The sequence below is a fragment of the Coenobita brevimanus genome, chromosome 33 (assembly GCF_032717465.1).
Source record: "Coenobita brevimanus isolate Jiangsu-jjx chromosome 33, ASM3271746v2, whole genome shotgun sequence".
Classification (NCBI taxonomy): domain Eukaryota; kingdom Metazoa; phylum Arthropoda; class Malacostraca; order Decapoda; family Coenobitidae; genus Coenobita; species Coenobita brevimanus.
Window position 1 is genome coordinate 39,906,981 of NC_136986.1, and position 23,788 is coordinate 39,930,768.

Consider the following 23,788-nt stretch of genomic DNA (forward strand, 5'->3'; position numbering starts at 1 on the left):
GAACAGTGAAGGATGAAATAATAGGAAAGATAGTTTTTGCTGTACAGTTGCTTCTCCCTTCAAGTCTAGGGTGCTCAGAGGCTGTTTCTTTCATTGACACAGCTTTAACTCACTCATGATAAGGGCACATCTTTCCTTTTTATTCTTGCTATTCACAGCTGACTTTATTTAGCTTTGGAGAGCCATTTAGTACTTGATGGGTTAACCCTTTAACCGCGGGTGTCATTCCAGAATGACGTTGCAAAAACTGGACCAAACCGCGGGTGTCATTCTCGAATGTTTGTGAATATTTTGAATACCCCGCGTTTTTTCCGTGCGCCAATTGTTTCAAGGGAGAGTAGCTATTAAGTTCTTTCACTCCAGCCGACCCCCACCTCCCTCTTCCCCCCCCTGGGGCCCCAACTCCCACCCCCTGGGCCCCCCACCCCACCCCGGACCAAACACGCATCAGTATCTGTCCAGCTGTGTGAGTGACAACACTGCTGATGTGATAGTGAAGTGCAGGCAATTACAGTGCCTTTTACCTGCCTTAGTGAACACAGAGTGGGTGTTTATCGTATGTGCAGTGTTCATATATGTTTATAGTATTATTATCAGAATGAGGTTGGCATTTGGTAATGGTGTGTGAGCGAAAAATAGTGATTACAACACCACTGATATGGCAGTGAGGTGCGGGCAATTACAGTGCCTTTTACCTGCCTCAGTGAACACAGAGTGGGCGTTTATCGTATGTGCAGTGTTCATATATGTTTATAGTATTATTATCAGAATGAGGTTGGCATTTGGTAATGGTGTGTGAGCGAAAAATAGTGATTACAACACCGCTGATGTGGCAGTGAAGTGCGGGTAATTACAGTGCCTTTTACCTGCCTCAGTGAACACAGAGTGGGTGTTTATCGTATGTGCAGTGTTCATATATGTTTATAGTATTATTATCAGAATGAGGTTGGCATTTGGTAATGGTGTATGAGCGAAGGTAATGGTGTGTGGGGCGTAAAATAGTGATTTTACACCCCTCACTTCTAACGGCACTGCCCGTCCTGTGAAAGTCAACAAAGTCATGAAACCTACATCAATGGAAAGCTGAAGGTTAGTACTTTCTAATGGTACCTTATTTTTTTTTTTCTAGCTTTATTCTGTGCAGAGTTATTAAGGTTTAAAGGTTTGTTTACATTTGGCTGAAACCCCCGCGGGAGAGGACAGTCAGACCAAAACAATACCCGCGGTTAAAGGGTTAATGTAGGATGTATCTAACCCCTTCTGTTTGAAAAGTCTGTCTCAGTGTAAATAAAGTTTTCAAGATGTCATAAGAATAAGGTAGAAAATACTTAATCATATTGAAGCAGTTAAGTGAAAATTTTGGTTCACAACTAAGGAACTAGAAGGACAAAAAACACTGTAATGAATTTTAATGAAGAGGATGGATGGATGGAAAAGGTGTTGATAAATCAGTGAGTTAACAAAAAGTACATTTAAATTAAGACATTAACTGTAGCCACCTTTACCAACACAGATCTGGACGGAGCACTTCCGGAACAAGGATGCTGTCAGTGGGGTCATTCCTGCCGAGACTTATGACAGACTCTATGAAACCTCTCAGAAGTATGGAACTGTGAGTATTCTGTATCAGTACTGGGTAAAAGCTAATATTTTTCTTTCTGTTTGTTTTCTTGTGTATTTACGTAGTTGTTTTGACCTAGTTGTGATATACAGGAAATGAGCTACGATCGTAGAGTCCCATCTCTTCTTTTTCTCTATAGCTCAAATTTTGCTTTGAACTCGTTTAAGTTTTTAGACTGGACGATTTCTTTGTCCAGGCTATTCCACAGGTCTGTGCATCTATAACGAAAATTATATTTCTTGATATCCTTCAAGCAACTTGGCTTTTTCAGTTTCATTCTGTGTCCTCTTGTCACTCTCCCATCCCCTACAAACAGATCTTTTCTATTAATTTTATCTGCTCCCATCATGCCCCTGAACAGTGTGTGTGTGTGTGTGTGTGTGTGTGTGTGTGTGTGTGTGTGTGTGTGTGTGTGTGTGTGTGTTATTTCTGTTTTATTTCCATGTATTGGTTGATTGGTAATGTGAAAGCAGTAGTCAGTGCATATGCCTGTGAGGTGGCATCAGGATTCCTTGGGGTTTTAAATGGTCAGCAATGAGAGAGAAACCCAGTTGTCCTCAAACTGTAGTGGTAGTCAAGTAGCATTATTAAGGAGCCTGCAGGGTGCCTTGGAAACTTGTGATATACTGTATTTGTCATTCTTTCACAGTTATATAATTGTATGTATATGCCCTAGGGTGGGAAAGGAGGTCCGGATGATGATGATGAGATATACAGTAGGATCTCACCAATAACGTCTGCTTGATGCCAGAAAGATGCTGTTATTAGCAAAAACGTTATTTGTGTGACATAAAGATACATGTATACAGTAATGTGTTTATTGGTGCCACCACCCCACGACCTTTACCCATTTTTCCTATGCAGCTCTCCTATCACTTCTTTTTTTTCTGAAATAATAAGATTAGTTGTTAAATTGTAGGTGGTGGCGACCATCATCCACTCACTTGATGTAGTGCTGCCTACTTCTTCCTTAGCCTTTATCATTCTTTTTCTGTGCCTGTCCTCCTCTCTTCCTATTTCTCCCATCTTTCCTGTCACTTCTTATTGCTTTTCTTTCCTTTACAGGTGGCTTTACATTGAGTGACAAGCCAAATGGTTTCCTGTAAGCCAAGAAACCATTTACAACGCTGGGTGGTAACCATATAACCAAATCATACGTGCTCCCTACATGTCATCAAGTGGGTTGATGGAGGGTTTGTGCCGCTCCCCGTAAAACAAATAACTCAAAGTCAGATGGCCACCCCTTACGGGATTATGGCATCTGGCAATAGATAGATAGACAGATAGTTAAATTGTCATGAGTAATATAAAACTCACCTTCAACGAGTTAATAAGGTGTTTGGTGTGATGATTGTTTCGAGGCCTGTGCATGGAGGCTACTGCAGCGTACCCCCTGACCCCTCACTGGCCTCGTCCCCACTCCTGCCTCTTGTGCCAGGGTCACCTACTTCTGTCAACAGATCATCAAACCCCACAAAGTCAAAATCTTCAGGAAGGTCCCCAGTGTCATCATCTACTCAACCCCTCTCTTTGTTCTTTCTCAGCTGACTGGCATTGTGAAAGAAAGCGAGTGATGAGTGACTGATGGCGGGCATTCATTCAGTCATGATACTGTTTCTGGCATTTTATTGAAATCAGATTTACAAGTCCAGTCATTAGTTATTTATTCTGATAGCTGCTCTCTCTCCTTCTCAACAGACTTGAGTTGTGGGAGGAGTGCCGACCATGCTTGTTTAACGGTTGCCATTGTTGTATTATTCCGGGCTTTGACGAAGAAATTTATGGCCTGGCAAATGTTATATTTCTTCCAGAATGCAGCAACAGTCATTATGTTGGGGTTGCAGGTATGCCAGGTGAAGAAGATGAGTCAGGTGGGGCTGTGGAGATGGAGGGGGAAGCAGCTGGTGAGTCAGGTGGGGCAGTGGAGGTGGAGTGGATGGTGGCGGGCGTGTCACGGGAGGTGGTGAGGGGAGGATCTTCCATCTCCTTCTCACTACTGCTCACATTTTCGGCAGTTTCCTTCACCTCTTCTTCTTGTCTGTTTCATTCCTTATCTTCTTATGGACATATTTGTAGTATAACAACTTGGCATTTGTGAAATAACCGTTATTCATGTGAAACCAAACGTTATTATAGAAACTGGGTATCTGTTCTAACTTAACGTTATTGCCAAAAATGTTAATGTCAAAGTTGTTATTGGTGAGATCCTACTATATATATATATATATATATATATATATATATATATATATACTGTATATATATATATATATATATATATATATATATATATATATATATATATATATATATATATATATACAGTAGGCTCACCCAGTGCGCGACATCACAGTGCGCGAATCGCATTGTGCGCGAGTGACCAAAAATCATAACGAGAATCCTTGAATGCGCGAGTTTACCCCACAAAACACGAGGTAGAAGTGGCTTAAAAATGCCATTTTCCATCAGTACGCGACCCCCCCCCCCTACACAACACGCCAATAGTGACCTAGAGGCTCATGGGGAAGGTGCTCAAGAGGAGTCTACAATAAGATATCGCCAATAACAGCGTCAATAATATCATTTTCGGCAATAACAGTGAGTTAGAATAGATACCCAGTTTCTATAATAATGATGTTTATTTCGTGAATACCAAGTTGTTATACTGCCAATACGTCCATAACAAGATGAGGAATGAAACAAACAAGCAAGAAGAGATGAAGGAAATTGCCGAAAATGTGAGCAGTAGCGAGGAGGAGAGGGAGGATCCTCCCCTCACCACCTCCCCTGACTCACCCACCGCCGTCCTCCACTGCCCCACCTGACTCACCAGCCGCCTCCCTCTCCACCTTCACAGCCCCACCTGACTCACCTGCTTCACCTGGCATACCTGCAACCCCCACCATAATGACTGTTACTGCATTCTGGAAGAAATGTAACATTCAACAGGCAGTAAATTTCTTCGTCAAAACCTGGAATAATACAACATTGGCAACCCTTAAACAAGCGTGGTGCAGCCGGGGTGGTGGCGGGGGCACTGTAAGTGCGTTGCCGCGACTCAGAACTCTTGTTGTTTAAATCCATCAGGCCTGTTGTCTACTGTTGTTAAGGTGACTACCCATATTTTTGTTATTGTAGCTATATCTGTAGTACAGTGTCTGAAAAATTGGACCTTTATTATGTCTCTAAGGGCCAAAAAATGTCCAGGTATGAGGGGGTACCGCCCATATGTAATTATTCCCATAGGATTATGTATTCCCAGTGCATGAATTCCCAGTGCTCGAGGTCGTGGACCGCCCAATCTCTCGTGTTCTGTGCGAGCCTACTGTATATATATATATATATATATATATACAGTACATGTATTGTGGTAGGTGGGGGCAGTCACCATCCACTCACTCGATGTAGTCCTGCTCTTGGGTGTCTGCCCTTTCCTCTCCTCCATCCTTCTTTCCTTTCATCCTCTTCTGTCTTTCTTTCCATCATTCTTTCCCCTTCCTTCAGCCTGTGGGTGACTCTACACTGAATAACAAGCTAAATGGTTTCCTGTGCACCAGGAAACCATTTACTACACTGGGTGGTAACCATATAACCAAATTGTGGCGCCTGGTGGTTTAGTGGGCAATTAAGGCGCTCCAATTGGATTGAGCCTGTGCAGGCTTATATCCAAGGGGTGGTTGGGGTTTATTGCCCACATAATGCCACTCAGGGATGAGTGAGGCTGGTCATTCTCATCTTTAATGTCAGGACCAACTTGCCTAGCCCCGGTCTCCTACGCTCCTCATCAGGTAATGTAGGATTGGATGATGAATGAATGAATGAAAAAAAATGCATTTTTTTTTTTTTTTCACCCTCCACAATATTAACATTGGTAAATGTGTCCCGAAGTCTACAATAGGTTAATGACCACAGGTGTAACCCATTTAGCTGGGCACTATTTTGTCAGGTTTTTACTTGCTCTCTGGACCCTGCCTCATCCCATCTTTAGGTGGGAAAGGAGGTCAGGTTGTTGTTGATGATGGTGATGATGATGATGATTTTTTTTTTTTTGCCAGTTTTTACTTCCCTTGCCTCGAGACAAGGGGTACGAGTTCGTTGTGGTTCAGTTTTCGGGTCATGAGGCTCACTTCACACCTCTTATCAACTACCAGGTGAGTGTTGGTAGAAGGGATAAGGAAAGCTCTTTCTAACTCTCTCAGTTTAAAAAATCTTTCCCAAGTTGAATAAAATCACTTAGAAATAGCAAGAACAAGTTGAGTAGGATGAATTGTAAAACCCATTCAAGGCTGGCTCCTTCAAGATAGACATAAAGTGAGACAGAGATTTGTAACTTAAGTAAACATAGCCCTAAGCAAGGCGTAAACATAGGCCAGAACCTTACCACTGTTTGTTTAGTTTCCCTGTCATTTGTTGCTGATGGAACAAAAGTAGGTTGATATGCCATCCATCCATCCATCATCTAATCCTACATTGCCCCATGAGGGCTGTAGGAGCCCGGGGCTAGAAAAGTTGGTCCTGGCATTTAAGATGAGTGACCAGCCTCACTCATTCCTGAGTGGCATTACGTAAACAATAAACCTCAACCATCCCTTGGATATAAACCTTCACCGGCTCAATCCGATTGGAGCACCTTTATTATCCACTAAACCACCAGGAGCCAAAATTTGGTTACATGGTTACCACCTAGTGTAGTAAATGGTTTCCTTGTGTACAGGAAACCATTTGGCTTGTCACTCAGTGTAGAGTCACCCATAGGCAGAAGGAAGAGGAAAGAATGAAGGAAAGAAAGACAAGAGGGAGTGTAAAGTCACCTGTAGGCAGAAGGACAAGGAAAGAATGAAGGAAAGAAAGACAGAAGAGGATGGATGGAAAGAAGGATGGAGGAGAGGAAAGGGCAGACACCTGAGAGCAGCACTACATCAAGTGAGTGGATGGTGAGTGCCCCCACCTACCACAAATACAAATAATCTTATAAATTCTGGTGCCATAGGATAACTTTGCTATATGATGGACAGTTTGCAAGGGTAGAGTCCTCCCCCCTCCCCCACACATACAAACACATTAGTCCATCTTAAGGGGATTCCTGTATAATTGTAAAGACATTCATATCACCATGTACTGGCAGCCAAACGGAACAGTTTATCCATGAACCCAGTCAGAGTTTGCCATTTCAGTCATTTATGTGGGAACCCAGACACCAAGATCTCAGCAGCAATATTATCAGAAGGCAAACTGTATGGTAGAAGCAGGTCCACAAGTTTTTCATATCAGTCAGAGGAAGTGCAGTGTCCTTTGTGCGTAATATCATGTGGTAACTTTAAACAAACTTCAAATACCTGTATGTCTGTGTGTCTCAGAAACAGGTCCAGGATCTTTAGTGTTTGATGCTCGTTCTCCCATTTTTATGTAAATTTCGTCACTATCTATCTATCTATCTATTGCTAGACGCCTCAATCCCGTTTGGGGTGGCCACAAACAAATCGCCTCCAAGTCGCCCTGTCCCCCGCCATTTCACTGCCCTGCTCCCAATTCACACCCCCCTCTCTCATATACCTCTCTACCCCCTCCCTCCATCTCATCCTTGGCCTCCCCCTCCCTCCATCTCATCCTTGGCCTCCCCCTCCCTCCATCTCATCCTTGGCCTCCCCCTCCCTCTCCCCCCCTCCACCTCACTCACATACACTCTCTTCGTCAGTCTTTCACCCTCCATCCTCTCCACATGGCCAAACCACCTCAGTGTGTTCCTCATAACGCTTCCTGTCACATCCACATCCACGCCACAACGCTCCTTTGTATCCTCATTTGTCAGCCCGTTTCTCCATGTGACTCCACAGACTCCTCTTAAATAACTCATTTCCACTGCTCTCACTCTTGACTTGTGTCCTTCCAACAACGTCCAAGCTTCACTTCCATACGTTAGGGTTGGTATCACAGTACTGTCATGTAGTAACTTTTTCACTTCCATGCTCACTTCCCTGTTTCTTATCACTGCTTTCAAAGAACCAGCAACCTTTCTTCCCTGCTGTACCCTTTCATGCACTTCACCCTCCAAACCTCCATCCTTACTCATCACACTACCCAAGTACTTAAACGTACTCACATTTTCCAATTCCTCACCATCCAACCTTGCTGTACATTCACTGACTTCACCTCTCTCAAAGACCATCACTTTACTCTTCCCTACATTCACCTTTAGATTCCGTTTCTTACACACTCTTCCAAACTCATCCACCAAGCCTTGCAGCTCCCCTTCATCTTCACTCAACAACACAGTATCATCTGCAAACAACAGTACAGGGAGTTTCCAAACACTATCGTCTCTCACCAGGGCCACTCCAACATCCACTACCCTACCTTGTACCTCTTTTATTACCCCATCCATGTACAGATTGAACAACCATGGAGACATGACACATCCCTGTTTCAACCCAACTTTCAAAGAGAAAAATTCACTTAGTTCACCATCCACATGCACTGCAGCCTTCGCACCATCGTACATACTCTTCACAGCATTCAACAACTTCCCATCTACTCCATGTATTCTTAATACTTTCCACAATCCTTGTCTATCCACCCTGTCATATGCGTTCTCCAAATCCATGAAAGCCGCATCCAACTTCTTTCCCTTCTCTAGAAACTTTTCCACTAAAGATCTTAGAATGAATATCTGATCTGCACAACCTCTTCCCTTCCTAAAGCTTCCCTGTTCTTCTCGAACTAATTTCTCTGTTCTTTCTCTAACTCTGTCAATAAGTATCCTACCATACACTTTTCCTATTATACAAAGAAGACAAATGCCCCTATGATTACCACACACTTCTTTTTCCCCTTTTCCTTTGTACAAGGGAATAATTATACCTGACTTCCAATCCTCCAGGACTCTACCTTCCTCCCAGGCCAATCTGCACATCTTCCACATCCATTCTACTACTATCTCTCCCCCATGCTTCAGCATTTCACCACACACTGCATCAATTCCAGGGGCTTTCTCCGATTTAACTTTCTTCATTGCTTTCACAACTTCTATCCTACTGATTTCTTCCTGTCTTCTCACCTCCCTCCTTCTCCCAGCCATTCCCCAGCCACTTATTGTCGCATTACTTCCATCCTCTATGTTCAACAATTCCTTCCAATGTTCTCTCCATCTTCTCACTTTTTCTCCCTTCTCCACTAGTAATCTACCATTTTTATCTTTCACTCCCCTACTAACTTCACTTCCACCCTGTCTCCAAATTTGAACTTATTTTTTAGGAGAAATTATTTTTTTTCTGAGTTGGGTTAGGTTAGGTTTGGTTTATTAATGATAATAATTATGTTAGTTAATTAATATTTAGGTATAAACATAAAAGGTGTAAAATATAAGTTATGCCACCAAAAGCATTCAGTGAACATAAGCATTCATGGTGGATCTGCTCAGTGGTGCTGCTCTAAATGCGGCTGTAATAAGTGGATTTCTGTCAAGAAAGGAACATGGTTTGAGGGTGGCATGCATCCATTATCCACCATAGCTGTATTTATTTACGTATGAAGCAAGGAGATGAATGTTATATTTAAATATAATTTTTTATTACCTGCCCTAGGATCCTCACCCTGCCCAAGGGTGGGTAAGGAGGTCCAGATGATGATGATGATAGTATCTGATATTATTATCAGATGTTTGTATGTGTGTATTATTGAAGTTATTATTATAATTACAGTAAATCCTCGTATTTGGATGCATTTTACTTCGACGCCTCGTTTTTCGCGCAAGAAAAGTTTCTGAGTTGTTTCACAATTTGAGAATTTCTCCACAGTTCGATGCTCCCAGCAGGCAGCTGACACTCAGCAGATGATGCGTACTGATGCACAGGCTAGGGACTGTCCATTTTTCTATGCATCAGTTTTCCATGATCTTTATACAGCAGGTCAAGGGGGGCAGTAGACACACGTGAATTTGTTATTGTTTATGATCGTAACACGATCTTCAGCCGTATTGTGAATACACAGCAGGTCCAGCGTTGCAGTAGACAGATGTGAATTTGTTTTTGTTTATAATCGTAACGTACGATCTTCAGCCGTGTCGTGCTACTATTTCTTAACAAAGATCGTTACATGTTTATTGTAACACTATTTGTTTTAGTTTTGATGGACGAATACTTGAAATGGATGTAAAATAAAGCTTATCAATATTTAAGGAAGGAAAGATTAATAACTGTCCCAATACATAGATGGTAGACTCAGTCCACCAATTTTTTATTCTATTACAGCCTCTCTTCCTTGCAGCAGTGAGTAAAATAATGTTGTTATAATTTCTCCCTTCCCTTTAGTGACAAAGAGGGCACATACACTGAGGGGTTTAGTTGTCCTACATTGATGTCAAAAATTAAATAATCTGGTGAAAAGTGGCAGCTTTTCCTTGGTTAGTGACATCGGGAACCAGCCCATCCACTCTCAACACACCTTCACTTGCCACTCAAGCCAGTTTTCACGTTATTGCTAGTAAGGATTTTTGGTGTTGCAGCTCTTTATAACAGTTTTAATGTCTTTTCAGGTACGTTTATTGTATTATGCAGTTTTAGGACTACCAAACACTCTTCATTTAATTTTGGGTAGGGCCTGTTTGGTGTTATAGTACTTTCTGATAGGGTAGGTACGCGTCCTACCGGAATGCTCCTCAATTTTTCCCATTGATTCTTAACTTCACACTTGAACGTTTTACGGTTCGCGAGGTTTTGGCGGAACATCCAAGTAGAGAAAAACGAGGATTTACAGTATTATTAAATAACCTAACCTAACTGAACTTCTTAAAAGATAATATTTCCCAAAAAATAAGATCAAGTTTGGAATCAGTTAAAAAGCTATATTTTGTGACGAAATTTACAGGAATATGGGAGAATGTGCACTCAACACAAAAGATCCCATGTCTATAAGTTTTTCATACTAATCAGGGGATATGCAGTGCCCTGTGTGCTTAATACTGTGTGGCCACTTTAAACAAACTTCAGATAATGTCCATGATTCATTGAAGAGACTGGTAGTGCTACATAACCAGGAGAGGCCTTTGTGGATCTTTGCTGTAGACAATATGATTTTTAGAAAATTTGTTTATTTGATTAGGAAGAAGTTTGTTTTTTGAATAAAGTCATGGACATTGGTAAACCAATGCCTTCATACTTAGGTCCAAAATACTGATTGTGTTTTAGGTGTTCTCTGTCACTAGATTAAGATTTTTTTATTTTTTTTATTTTTTTATTTTTATTGTCATCATGCACCTAATCTTACTGTTAATAAATATGTTCGTTGAGGAATTTCATCCATTCATCCAATCCAATGTTGCCCAGTGAGGAGTGTAGGAGCCTGCGGCTAGTTAAGTTAGTCCTGACATTTAAGATGAGATTGAAAATCAAGTTATTATTATATTGTTACTGTATTGTTGTTGTTGTTATTATTATTATTATTATTATTAGTATTAGTATTATTATTACCGTGTTATTATTGGACAAACAAGAATTGGGTGATGGATTATTGATGTTATTATTGCACTTCTTGTGTGACAGGCATACAAGGAAGATGCGCCGGAGTGTTTGACCCTAGTCCACTACCCAGACCTGAGGGATGAACGCAGCATCATCCTCATGCATGGAGAGTACGACAAGAACATCATTGTGAGTATTGTTGTATGTAATTTTCATGAAGTCCCGTATTGTTTTGTCTTCTTTGTAATAAGGCATTCTCTGTTGGTTGTTATTTCATAGTGTGTGGAGTTTCGAGCTTTTGTATTTTTTACTTTACCCCTATACTTGTTGTTGTGATGCTTTGGCCTTTGCTGTTATTATGTCTAGAACACTAAATTAAATTACATAGTCTGCAATTGTTTGGGGGCATCTTATTTTATAGTGAGAGTTCGTGTCAGGATGATGATGATGTTGATGGTGCATTTTGGCTTCTGTATGTATTTCCTTATCATCATTTTTTATCCTTTTCTTTTGTTTTCATCATTTGCCTTAGTATTTTTCAGGTTGCCAACTTTGATATCTCTCGCTTAGTTTATTTTTTATTTATTTGCACAGTATTCCAAGCATGTCATCAGAATCACTGTAACAGACGCATATATAAGGTTGGCAACTTTTCCACTTTGTACACCCTCACTCATCACCCCTAACACTGAGCAAGTTCCATTTCTCAGCAACTAAACTTAAAGGATAGTGGTGGAGTTGTGACATGACGGCATTTTGAACTCCCAGATAATGCATGGTTGAACTTAAGTATCTGGATTGCATGTCTGGCTATACAATTTTAGTTTATACAGTTACCTCTCAACTAACACGAGTTTAAAAAATGCATTTTCGTTTTAACACAAGCAAATATTAAAGGAGATATGTTTAACTAACAAGGGTTTCTTGATTTAACGCGACTTTACACGTACAGTACATGATGGTTTCAAATTAGCCGCGCAGGTCTTGGACAGTCCCGAGCTGATAGACCACGTGTGGCAGTTTATGCATAAATACAATTTTTTATTTGTCTGTTGCTTAAACTTGTTTTATTCAAACTATAATATTTGAAAATGAAGTTTTGCCCTATTCTGAGCAATTTGGCTCATTTTTGGACAAAATTTTGGCCAGGAAAGTGATGGTAGATCTAAATTGTTACATCTTGATGCTGCAGAACAGAAAGAAGAAAACCACTCAGACCAAGATAGAGCAGTTCCCTATGAAGAAGACAGAAAACTTAAGGGAGTTATATTCATAACCAGTAGCACGGGAGTCAGAGGAAGAGGAAGGACAGCAGAGCGAGGAGGGACAACAAATTTAGGGTGGGGAGCGGTGGGAGGTGGGGTAGAGGGGTAAGGAGGGACAGCAGCAGACGACGAGTGATGCATAGATGAAGTGAGGCTGTGTTGTTATTGTTTGTGACCTACTTACTGTAATGAAAATGTTGCTTTTACTGTAGTGTTTTTATGACGTACTAATGCATTAATAATGTTGAGGAACTTTCACAATGCCATGAATGAAGCAGAATTGAAAGAGAATCCACGTAAAAAATGAAAACAGTATGTATTTTGGGAGAAGTAAACAACGCTTCGGCCCAACTACGGCTCAGATGTTGTTTATTTCTCCCCAGCTATACTGTTTTTGTTTTGTACATGGATTTTCCTTCAAATTAATATTGTTGCTTTTAAGTTTAGAGTAGCATAACTCCTCAAATGGGTAGACTTTCCCAGAGCCCAGGAACGTAACCCCCAATATTACCATTGTTTCCTATGGGAAAATTATGTTTAAAAAACGCGTTTTTAACTAACAACCTCTCCAGGAACCTAACCCACGCGTTATTTGAGAGGTTACTGTACTATCATTCCCATACTCTGACCATTTCATTTTTCCATTGACATACCATCCCTAATTAGATAAAAAGAAGTGAGACTGTAGTTCTGTAAGGTCTCGTGTTCTTCTCCACAGAGTGCCTTTGAATCATAGTTTTTGGTGTATCAGTAGCAAATATACTACTCTGGGGTTGATTGTGGTGAGATGAAGTTGCTTGTATTTCATTAGCTTACCATCCTTGTTAGAAATATTGTGAGGATCAGATTGTTGTCATTATGCCCCTCTTCCTCTCTAAATAATGCGTTTGAAGGACAGCGTTATAAGATTGAGACCTTACCACAGTGTCCCCTCTTTGTCATCTCAGAATGCTTTTGATGCTCAGTTTCTTGGGGGATGAAATCTAACCATAATGCTCCTTCCTTTTCACATAATGCCTTTTGAAGCACAGTTTGTACAGGGTTGAGGCCTTACTGCAATGTTCTTTCTTCCTCTCCAGAGAATACCTTTCATGTATAGCTTCAAGAGAGATGAGACTTTACCATAATGTCCCTCTTCCCCTCCACAGAATGCCCCTGAAGCACAGTTTCTCGTGAACCAGTTGCAGCTCTACTATTCTGGATCTGATGCTGGGAAGACCAAGCTGCTTGAGAGGTTCCACATATCACCAGACCTCTTCAAACACACCGACCTCATACAGCAGCTGGAGCAACTTGACCTTTCGGCTCTCTCAAAAGGGGCAAGCAAAACAGAATCATAATATAAGGTACACATATCTCATTCCCTTTACTGTAAATGGTAAGGGTAGCAGTTGCAGCCCAAGGCTTTTCCGGCTGTGAATCCAGTGGACTGCAGGAAACCAATGCTGCAGTCCACCATTCTCATTTTGGGAGGTTGGGGGTAGTTGAGGGATCCCTATGCATCTGGGCAGGTCCTTCTCATGGGTCCTTGGATGCCTCCATTGGAAGGCATCCCTTTTCAGCTCTGTATTGTATCTAGCTTACTTGTTCTATAGTGGCTGCTGGAGAGGAGTGTGATCAGGTGGCACTGATATAACAGGGTGGCCCCACTGCTTAGTTACACAAATGTCCCTCATCTCCCTCCCTACTCCCCTAAAAGAAGGATGGTGGACTGCAGGAAAAGCTCAATTTCAATCTCCACTGGGTTCATGTTCAAGTGAGCCTGGGGCCATAATAACATCATGTAGTGACAGAATGTCAGGACTTGTATTCTTGTTAGGTTTGGAGGCTTTCCAGCACCCCTTCCATGATAATTTATTGTATATATTGCACCTAAGAATTCAAGTATATGTTCTTTATACTTTTATACTTTTTTCTTTTCTTGTAGGCACACATTGCATAAATAACATACAAGACCATTCAAACATGCCAGACACAGAAATATGGAGGTAAGGGAGGGATATTTGGGTATCTCTTTAACCAGTGAGCATACAGGCCAGTGAGAAGTACTGTAGATACCCAGCAGATGACACAACCTGCTGATGGCAGTACATTTGTGGGCAAGTCTAAAAATTAAAGAACACACAGATGAACAGTTTAACTTATGATTTTGGGTTACAGTACGCTACTCAGTATGAACTTGGCATATAGCAGTGTACGTTTTGATACTGAAGAAACTAAAACATGAAAATATTGTTTGATATTTACCTTCATTAACATCCCAACCCTAATCTCCTTTACAAAATAGAGGAGGTTCAGATTGCTTTATATTTACATCGAGAGACCCTGGACCATGCTACCCTGTGTATTGTAGATCTCTTCACTTGATGGTGGCATTCCAGAAAATAAATAAAAAGAAGTATGCAGAGAATGGCAAAAACTAGAGAATGACCACCTTACTATTGCTGTTTGTTGGATGTCAGACAAACCAGATATGCAAACTACTGCTACCTGTACACTCACTGCTAACTCTGGATTTGCTCACTACCACGCCATCTGTTGCTTCAGTATTATGGTCACTGAAGATGCCCACCATCCACTCACCCTGTGTAGTGCTCCCTTCACTTTTATCTGCATTGAGTATTAAGCCAAGTAATTTTACTGTACACTAGAAACCATTTGCTACATCTGATTGTAACAATATGAGTATAACCAAATTACACATTGAGTGAAGACGAAGGTGAGCTGCAAGGTTTGGTGGATGAGTTTGGGAGTGTGTAAGAAACGGAATCTAAAGGTGAATGTAGGGAAGAGTAAAGTGATGGTCTTTGAGAGAGGTGAAGTCAGTGAATGTACAGCGAGGTTGGATGGTGAGGAGTTGGAAAATGTGAGTATGTTTAAGTACATGGGTAGTGTGATAAGTAAGGATGGAGGTTTGGAGGATGAAGTGCTTGAAAGGGTACAGCAGGGAAGAAAGGTTGCTGGTTCTTTGAAAGCAGTGATAAGAAACAGGGGAGTGAGCATGGAAGTGAAAAAGTTACTACATGACAGTATTGTGATGCCAACTCTAACATATGGAAGTGAAGCTTGGACGTTGTTGGAAGGACACAAATCAAGAGTGAGAGCAGTGGAAATGAGTTATTTAAGAGGAGCTTGTGGAGTCACATGGAGAGACTGGCTGACGAATGAGGATATAAAGGAGTGTTGTGCTGTGGATGTGGATGTGGATGTGATAGGAAGCATTATGAGGAACACACTGAGGTGGTTTGGCCATGTGGAGAGGATTGAGGGTGAAAGACTGATGAAAAGAGTGTATGTGAGTGAGGTGGAGGGGGGAAGAGGGAGGGGGAGGCCGAGGATGAGATGGAGGGATGGAGTGGAGAGGTATATGAGAGAGGGGGATGTGAGTTGGGAGCAGGGCAGTGAAATGGCGGGGGACAGAGCGACGTGGAGGTGATTTATTTGTGGCCACCCCAAACGGGATCGAGGCGTCTGGCAATAGATAGATAGATAGATGCACATTGATCTAGTGGGTTACGGCACTCCAGTTTGCTGGGGTCCATAAGGGTTTACATCCAAGGAGTGGTTGAAATTTGTTGCTCACATAATGTCACTAGGTTGTGTGAGGCAGGTCACTCGTGTCATAAATATTAGGACTGAGTAGCCTAGTCTGAAGCCCCAGTGCTCCTGATGAGGTATACAAGGATGGAATGGTGGCTGGATGGATGTGGATGAACTTAATCTCAGAGAGCCAAGGTTTATTTGCCTCCAGAACTTAGTGAATTTGTCTTTTATTCTGCTACATCACAAGTTAAATCTGTATTTAGTTATATCAAGTGCCGTGACCATTCTATCACACTCTGAGCTGACTTTCAGTAGGCAGTGCAAAGTGACAAGATGTTAGATTCATTTTGCAGTGTTGTTTGGTGGCAAAAGTTTTAGTCATTCTTGCTTTCTTGTTGACTTGAGTGCTTAGGGCAGTATGCATAAGCCTGAAATTGAGAAGTGGAATGCAAATCCCTAATATTTGGTGGTCATTTATGGAAAGCATGTGGTTATTACACTCTGTTTACTTTAATGTGACTTAAAATTTTCATCTCTGTCTTGAAAGCTGATCAGTAACGAGAGATGAACACTAGAATATGATCTTAGTCATGAAGAATTTTCATGGAAAGGATGTAAAGCCATAGCACTGTATTTTTCTGTCACTGATCTATGTGAAGCAAGTTACAAAACAATGAAAACCTGAGCCACATTGAAGTGAATGAACTATAGTGTGATTGGCCTGTATCCCACATTATGGTGTGTGGTTGGCTGTGAAATAAGAACGCGGAAGGTTTTTCATCGTTGTCACATGAATCTAATATTATTGTCAGAAATTGGGATCTTATATTTCATGTTTTATTTAAGGTTTAAGCATACCACTTAGAGACTCATTGTTGTCATCTCATAAATCTAGATATAAATTAATTGTGCTTTTTCATTGACTAGGAATGGCTATGCCCAGGCTGTACAGAAATATGGTGTGGGTCCTGTCCATAGTTAAACACACCAGGTACGTTATTGTTGACATTTCCTGTATATACCTGTATTTATGCACATAATAATACATTTTATAATGTGATAGTAGTTTTGAATTTCCTCAAAAAATGTTTTCAGGTAAGGCTGTATTATGTGATTGTAGTTCCTCATTAGTCTCGCTGCACTTGTAGCTGGGAAAAGGGTTGGGATTATGATGATGATGATGATGATGATGACAGTGATTTTTCCTGTTTTCTTATTATTCAGTTTAATAGAAGAGTATTGATTATAGTTCCAGATTTCCTCATGAAGTAGTTTAATATAAGGGTATATTACCGGTATATGACTCATTCCTTTTATCATTACACTCCATGTTAATATAAGATTTTGTGTGAAATGGTTATGGTAAGTTGGGTTGCCCATCTTCCCCATATTTCGTTTAGTACTACCTTGAGGCGACTCTACATTGAATGACAAGCCAGATGATTTCCACAAACCCAGGAATTGGTTTACTACTTTGGATGGTAATCATATGGCCAACAAATGGACACTTGTTAGGCTAGTGGGTTAAGGGGCAGTACTGGAAGTGGTTCTAGACTACAAGAGCTAAAGTCCAGAGGATGTTTGGGGTTACTGATCAAATAATACCACTCTGATGACTCGTAAAATTCCACTCAGGGCCAAGTGAGTTGTTGCCCTTGCCTTGTATGTCATGGTTAAGTAGTGTAGCCCTGCTGCCCTGTGCTGCTGGTGGTGCAGAAAGGATTGGATAATGATGATGACGATTAAGTGTATGATGGATTCGCTCTGTGCTTAGCCAGATCCAGTCATATTTACCTTTGTTTTGCTGTTTTCATTCACATTCATTAATTTTTCTAAATATTACCACATTTCCTTCTAGTCCATGTATCCCTTCCATTTTTCAGCATTCTTCCACTAGCATCCCATATATCTTTACACTTTTTTTCACAGTCTTTCCTGTGTTGGTGTACCTCAGTCCAGCATAGTTTCCTGTTACCTTCATTTTCCTAATAATTTTATCCCCCCTCCCCTTTTTATTTTATTCATTACACCTCTTTCCAGTTAAAATATCATTCACCTTGCATAATGAATGAGTGAAGATTGCAATCGGGAAAGGTTGGGTAATCTCTAAGGATTTGACGTTTCTTTGCATGCACGGTGTATTACAGGTTTCATCTTACTGTTTACTTGGTCCCGGATTTGTGTGGATGTGGATCAGGTGGACTGCAGGAAGCCAGACATTTTAGCCAGCCATTCCCAGAGATCTCTTGTTGAAAGCCTGTCTGTGTTATGATAGTGAGGTGTGTTGTGGTGTGGAGAGTTGTATTGTGGTGTGGGTGTAATGGTTTGTTTATGAGTTCTATTTTGTGTTGATTCTGGAGCAGGTGAGAATAATGGGCATAGTGTAGTATGGCTAAGTGAATCTCTCTCTCTCTCTCTCAATCTGGTCTACTCTGTTTCACTTTGTTTCATCCGTTCATTGCATGTCATACCATTCCTTGTTCCACTTACTTCATCCATCTCTCTCTCTCTCTCTTTCTTTCTCTCTCTCTCTCTCAGGATGCTGTTTGACCGTAGGCTTTAGATGACTGTGGTGGCAGAGTGTTTGTGTATGTGTTTGTGAAGTGCAGTGTTATGAATGTTTTTTGAGGCCTTATGTGTAGTGTTGGGATTTTTTTTTTACTTATTTCTGGGTATTTACAGCTTTTATTTTGTGTATAGGGTGTTACATCATAAATTTACACGTGTTGGTGGGATTTAGTATTGTGCGTATCCTTGTCATGTGTTTTACTGTTTGCATCGATCATGGGGCTTGCCTCTGAGGTCTCGGTTTTAATAATACATCTATAAGATTTTATATGAGAGAGGGGGGTGTAAGTTGGGGGGAGGGCAGCGAAATGGCAGGGGATAGGGCAACATGAGGGTGATATGTTTGTGGCCACGCTTTACAGGATAAAGGTATTTGGTTATAGATAGATAGATAGAGGTAAATTTTATGCTCTAATGATCAGTTCCATTTGATGTAGTGCTACCTTCAGATATACAGTGAATGATAAACCAAATGGTATTCTGTATGTTAGAACTGTGAAAACTATTTATTAGTTTCGTTGTTAATTATATAGCCAAGAAATGGGTGCCTGGTGGTCTGGAGGAGTCAGGTGCTCCAGTCATATGTGGACCATAAGGGTTTACATCTGAGGGTTGGTTAGGGTTTATTGCTTACATTATGCCACTCATGGGTAAGCAGTTATTTACTTTTTTTTTTCTTTAAGTAAGTAGCCTAGCCTTAGACTCTTGCACTCCTGATAGGACAATAAAGGATAGATAGATAGATAGATTGATAGCAGTGGGTAGATAGTACTCAATAGATAGATAAGTATAGCCTTTTAAAGTAAGGGAAGGGCATTTGTTAGTTTCTCGTCTAGTCAGGGTGAGGAAAGTAAGTCAGCCACCATTTGTTGATCAACAGATTTATTGACAATACTGCTGTAATTTAAAAACAAAAATGGTAACACAAAATATACATGTTTCTCTGTATTTGTGTGTTTTTGCATTAGTATCATAGCACATCTCACAAGGACACGTATTTTCATCCTATATAATTATCCGTATTTCTTAACAACTGGAAGATAAATGCCAGAAAATATCCCAGATTGAGATATGCAAACTAACTTACGATTCAGCTCTTGTGTAAGATTTTTTTTGTAGGAAAGATAGACATGGGAATTTTCTTTTCTCATCTTATCTCTCATAAAATTTAAAAAAGTAAATGTATAAATAAAAAATTTAAAAAGTTTATGATGTTTTGCCTCTTGTAACCAGTATTTTTTTTAAGGCTAGGAAAGTGCAGAAACTTCAATAATAATAATTTTAGTGGGTAATTATTGCGCTCCAATCGGATTGAGCTGGTGAAGGTTTATATCCAAGGGGTGGTTGGGGTTGATAACTCATGTAATGCCACTCAGGGATGAGTGAGGCCGGTCACTCTCATCTTAAATGTTGGGACCAACTGCCTAACCCCGGGCTCCTACGCTCCTCATGGGGCAACGTAGGATTGGATGATGGATGGATGGATGAATAATAATAACAATAATAATAGTCATAATACAGTAATAATAATAATCCATCCATCCATCATCCAGTCCTACTTCGCCCCATGAGGAGAGTAGGAGCCCGGGGCTAGGCAAGATGGTCCTGACATTTAAGATGAGAGTGACCAGCCTCACTCATCCCTGAATGGCATCAGATAAGCAATAAACCCCAACCATCCCTTGGATATAAACCTTCACTGGCTCAATCCAATTGGAGCTCATTAATTACCCAATAAACCAACAGGTGCCATAATAATAATAATAATAATAGTAATAATAATAATAATAACAGTAATAAAGTACAGTAAGAATAATAATCTAATCTTTTGTTCGTGTCTTTCCATGTCTCCTATTCTTTTAGGGGGAAAAAAAATCACAAATCACTGTTGTAATGAATTATGTTGCAGGGAAGACAAGAATTTAAGCATCTGGGTTCCTCCCATGTCTCGTGTTCTTCCTACAGAATTTATCATACTTACGCCAGGAGTTTGATAGTCAATTTGCATGTGAGTCTCAATCTAGCGGTGATACAAGGATTATCCACGTCATATTTCGTACTTTGTGGCTCTGTGTACAAAACTAGATCTCATGAATGCATTATAAATACAGCATCGGTTAATTCAGTGGCGAGGATACATAGTGATACATACACCACAAAGACAATACGTATGTGGCAGGGATTATGATATCAATAACCGCTTCAGCCGGAGGACATATTCTCCCTACCTCAAGATGATTTTGTCCAGCTTTGACGAGACTTGGAGTAGAGGTGTTAGATGTAGCTTTTATTAATACCTTGACTGATATAATTTATTTTCAAATTGAATGAAATGGCCTAATGGTAGCAAGAATAAGCTAGAATATAATGTAACTGGAGTGAAAGAGTTGACCACTTCACTCTCGGTACAGTATTTTATTATTTACAGTGGATGCTCGATGTAATGAACACCGACTAATTGGAAGCCCGAGATAACAGAATAATGTTTTTGCTGTACAGTATTTTTGCCATATTTAATGGAAAATTTCTGTTGAATTGAGCATAATTCCGTTAAGGAAATTCCGTACACAATAATGGATTTCTGGGGGTATTAATTATGGGTTCAGACTGCTGTGTGTAGCATTGAGAGTCAGTATAGTGTGCTAGGTTTGGGTTGCCTTCAAGGATTTAGCAGAAAGTAGCTTGAAATAATGGAAAATTTTCCTTTATATTGAGCCTTGGTTACGGAACTTGATTTAGTGGAAAATTTGAGATAGCGTAATGGGGGTTGGTTGAAGTAGTTCATTAAATCGAGCATCTACTGTATTCTATTTATTATTTAATTTTAGTCTTGCCAGTTGTCGATGATTTCATTCAGCCTTGGAGGAACTTTACAACTGAAGGGGTTAGGTATAGCATCAATGTACCCTTCACAACTTGGGGGGCCTTCGTAAGTTGACTATGGTAATACTGTCTGGTGCAGCAACAGTAAGATGGAAAAATAATGGCGGATACTATTATATTTTCTCTTGCTACCTCCAGGCTCTTTTTTTTTTTTAAAGATATTTGTGTGTATTGAAGGTGTTTATTAAGGCTGTATCTAATCTCTCCAAAATGAAATGTCTCTCCAAAACTGAATAAAATGATCAGGAGATGTCATGATTGAAATGAAAAAGACACCAAGTGGTTGAGTAGGCTACCCACCTCAAAGATGTCATCAGTATTTTAATCTTGCTACCTCCAGGCCATTTTCTTTCACTGTTGAGGGATTATCTTGCAGTGAAGAGGATGGGAATGATCAGTGAACTCCTTTAGTAATATATGTGTCCCCAAAGCCATCTAACACAGCCAGATTAGAGAAGAAATAAAGAAATACAGTACATACTCTGACTGAAGCAGTTATTGTTTTATATATTATTATTATTATACATGTTGCTGACTAGTGTGTTTTATGTCAGTCTTGAAATAAATAAGGCCTCTGTTAAGGCTACAACATTAGGCCAATACAAATGCAAGGACACTACCTCTCAGTACACCACATACCCATGGAAGCGAGAATATTTTACACTGTGGGTCTGAGCAAAGATTTTTAGGTGTTTGGTCATACACTGGGTTAAAGGTTTTTGTGGATTTAGGAATGTGGTGTTGATGTGGATGTGACTGAGAGTGTTGAGAGAAATACTTTGAGATGGTTTGAGGATGGAGAATGATAGACTGACTAGGAAAGTGTATGTGAGTGACAGCATAAAGAAGATGAAGGATAAAATGGAGGGACGGAATGGAGAGATACACGACAGAGGGGTTTGTGAGTTGGAGGGAGGGAAGCCAAATGACAGAGGACAAGGCAACGTGGTGGCGATTCATATGCAGCCACTCTGTATGGGATTCAAGTGTCTGGCAATAGATATATAAGTAGCTAGACTTACCGTTCACTAACTCCAGCACTTAGGGGAACAGACAGAAATTTGAGAAGTGGCAGAGGGCAGCTAAGGAGGGGATGTGAGAGGGTCTTGTTCAAAAGTACCTGTCCACAGTTGGGTTTGAACCTATGTCAGTTAATCCATGGTCACCCCCTCCGTGCTGTGTTAAGTTCAGTATAGTTTTGTTATGGATACTTAATCCTGATATAATAGGTGCATATATGGAATGGATGTGATCTTGAAGAAGGGAGGTAGTGAGTGGGACAGCTGTTTACTTTCCTGGTTACAGATGATGTAGTGCTGTTAGAAGATGAGGAGTGGAAGTAGGAGAGTATGGTGGAGGATTTGGGTAGTTGTATATTTAAAGGTAGTATATGGTAGTGCAAAATGGTGATTGATAAAGATATGCATGCAGTGTGAGGCAAGGCAGTACAGAAGTTGGAGGATGTGAGTGTTCGAGTACGTGGGCAGTGTTTTGATGTAAGATAATATTATAGAGAATGAGTGAAAGTGAAAAAAGCTGTTATGACTTAATATTAGTTCTTGAGGGGCAGAAAGTTATGATTAATTCAAAACTAGTTGTGTGAAGTGATGTGGAAGGATAGATGGACAAATGAATGGATTGGTGGAGAATGTGATGTTAAGGTAGATGTGGGGAAAAAAAAACAAAAATGGCATGGTGTGACCTATTGAAGGAGTGAAGAATGAGAGACTAAGAGAATGTTGAGAATGAAGCAGTTGGAAGGAAAAGAAGTAGATGACGAAGAAATGTGTAGAGATAAGATTGGGTGGTACAGCACTGTGTATGAAGGAGCAGTAGGGTTTGTCATGAGAAGAGGGACTTGTGGATAGAAGCAGAACTGCCTAGAAATCCTTTTGTCATTATCTTCACTCACAGGATACAGCATAAGGCAGCAAGAAGATATATGGTGAGCATAGGATGATTGCATTAGACTTAGAGTGTTGTTAAGTCCCTGAGGTAGGTTAGATCAAGTTTGATATGGTCTGTTTTGCATGAGGTGTGATCTAAGCTGGGTATGGATCATGGAATATATTTAAATCTTATCTGGTGTCAGGTATGTTGTTGTGGTTATGAGTTTGTTTGGTCTTTATTATGTATAATTGAGGTGGTATTGATTATGGTGAGAGCTGATATGGTGGGTATATTCTGTTAGTAATGAGTAGAGGAAAGCTATATTTGGTAAGGAAGGGAGTGAAGCAGTATACTGATGAGGAGTGTCCGAGAGAGAGAGAGAGAGGGAGAGGCAGTTCATATCTTGACCATTCCTATCATGAGGTTTCATGGAGGGAGCAAGGCATACGAGATGATGATGATAATTAGGTTGAATTTTTTGTGATGTAATTCTTTGGTTATGAGTAGGTTTGATGTTTCTTTGCTAGTGCTTAGCTGAGATCTGGTTAGCTGTGTTGCTTTGG

General features: G+C 40.4%; 1 protein-coding gene across 3 annotated transcripts in view; it reads left to right on the forward strand.

Annotated features, from left to right (window-relative positions):
- LOC145395737 (ATP synthase mitochondrial F1 complex assembly factor 1) overlaps positions 1–23,788 on the forward strand; it is a 47,114-nt gene that overhangs the window by 7,074 nt on the left and 16,252 nt on the right. Inside the window, exons 4-8 of one of the 3 annotated variants that reach the window (XR_013896665.1) lie at positions 1,514–1,612; positions 5,677–5,772; positions 11,158–11,265; positions 13,490–13,687; positions 16,812–16,875. Coding sequence is in view for 2 of the 3 variants with exons in the window: in XM_080269273.1 (XP_080125399.1) it covers positions 1,514–1,612; positions 5,677–5,772; positions 11,158–11,265; positions 13,490–13,681 (495 nt within the window). In the remaining variant the exon portion in view is untranslated. Of the gene's footprint in view, positions 1–1,513; positions 1,613–5,676; positions 5,773–11,157; positions 11,266–13,489; positions 13,710–16,811; positions 16,876–23,788 lie in introns of those variants that run through there. The other 2 variants (XM_080269273.1, XM_080269272.1) reach the window with 2 other exon arrangements.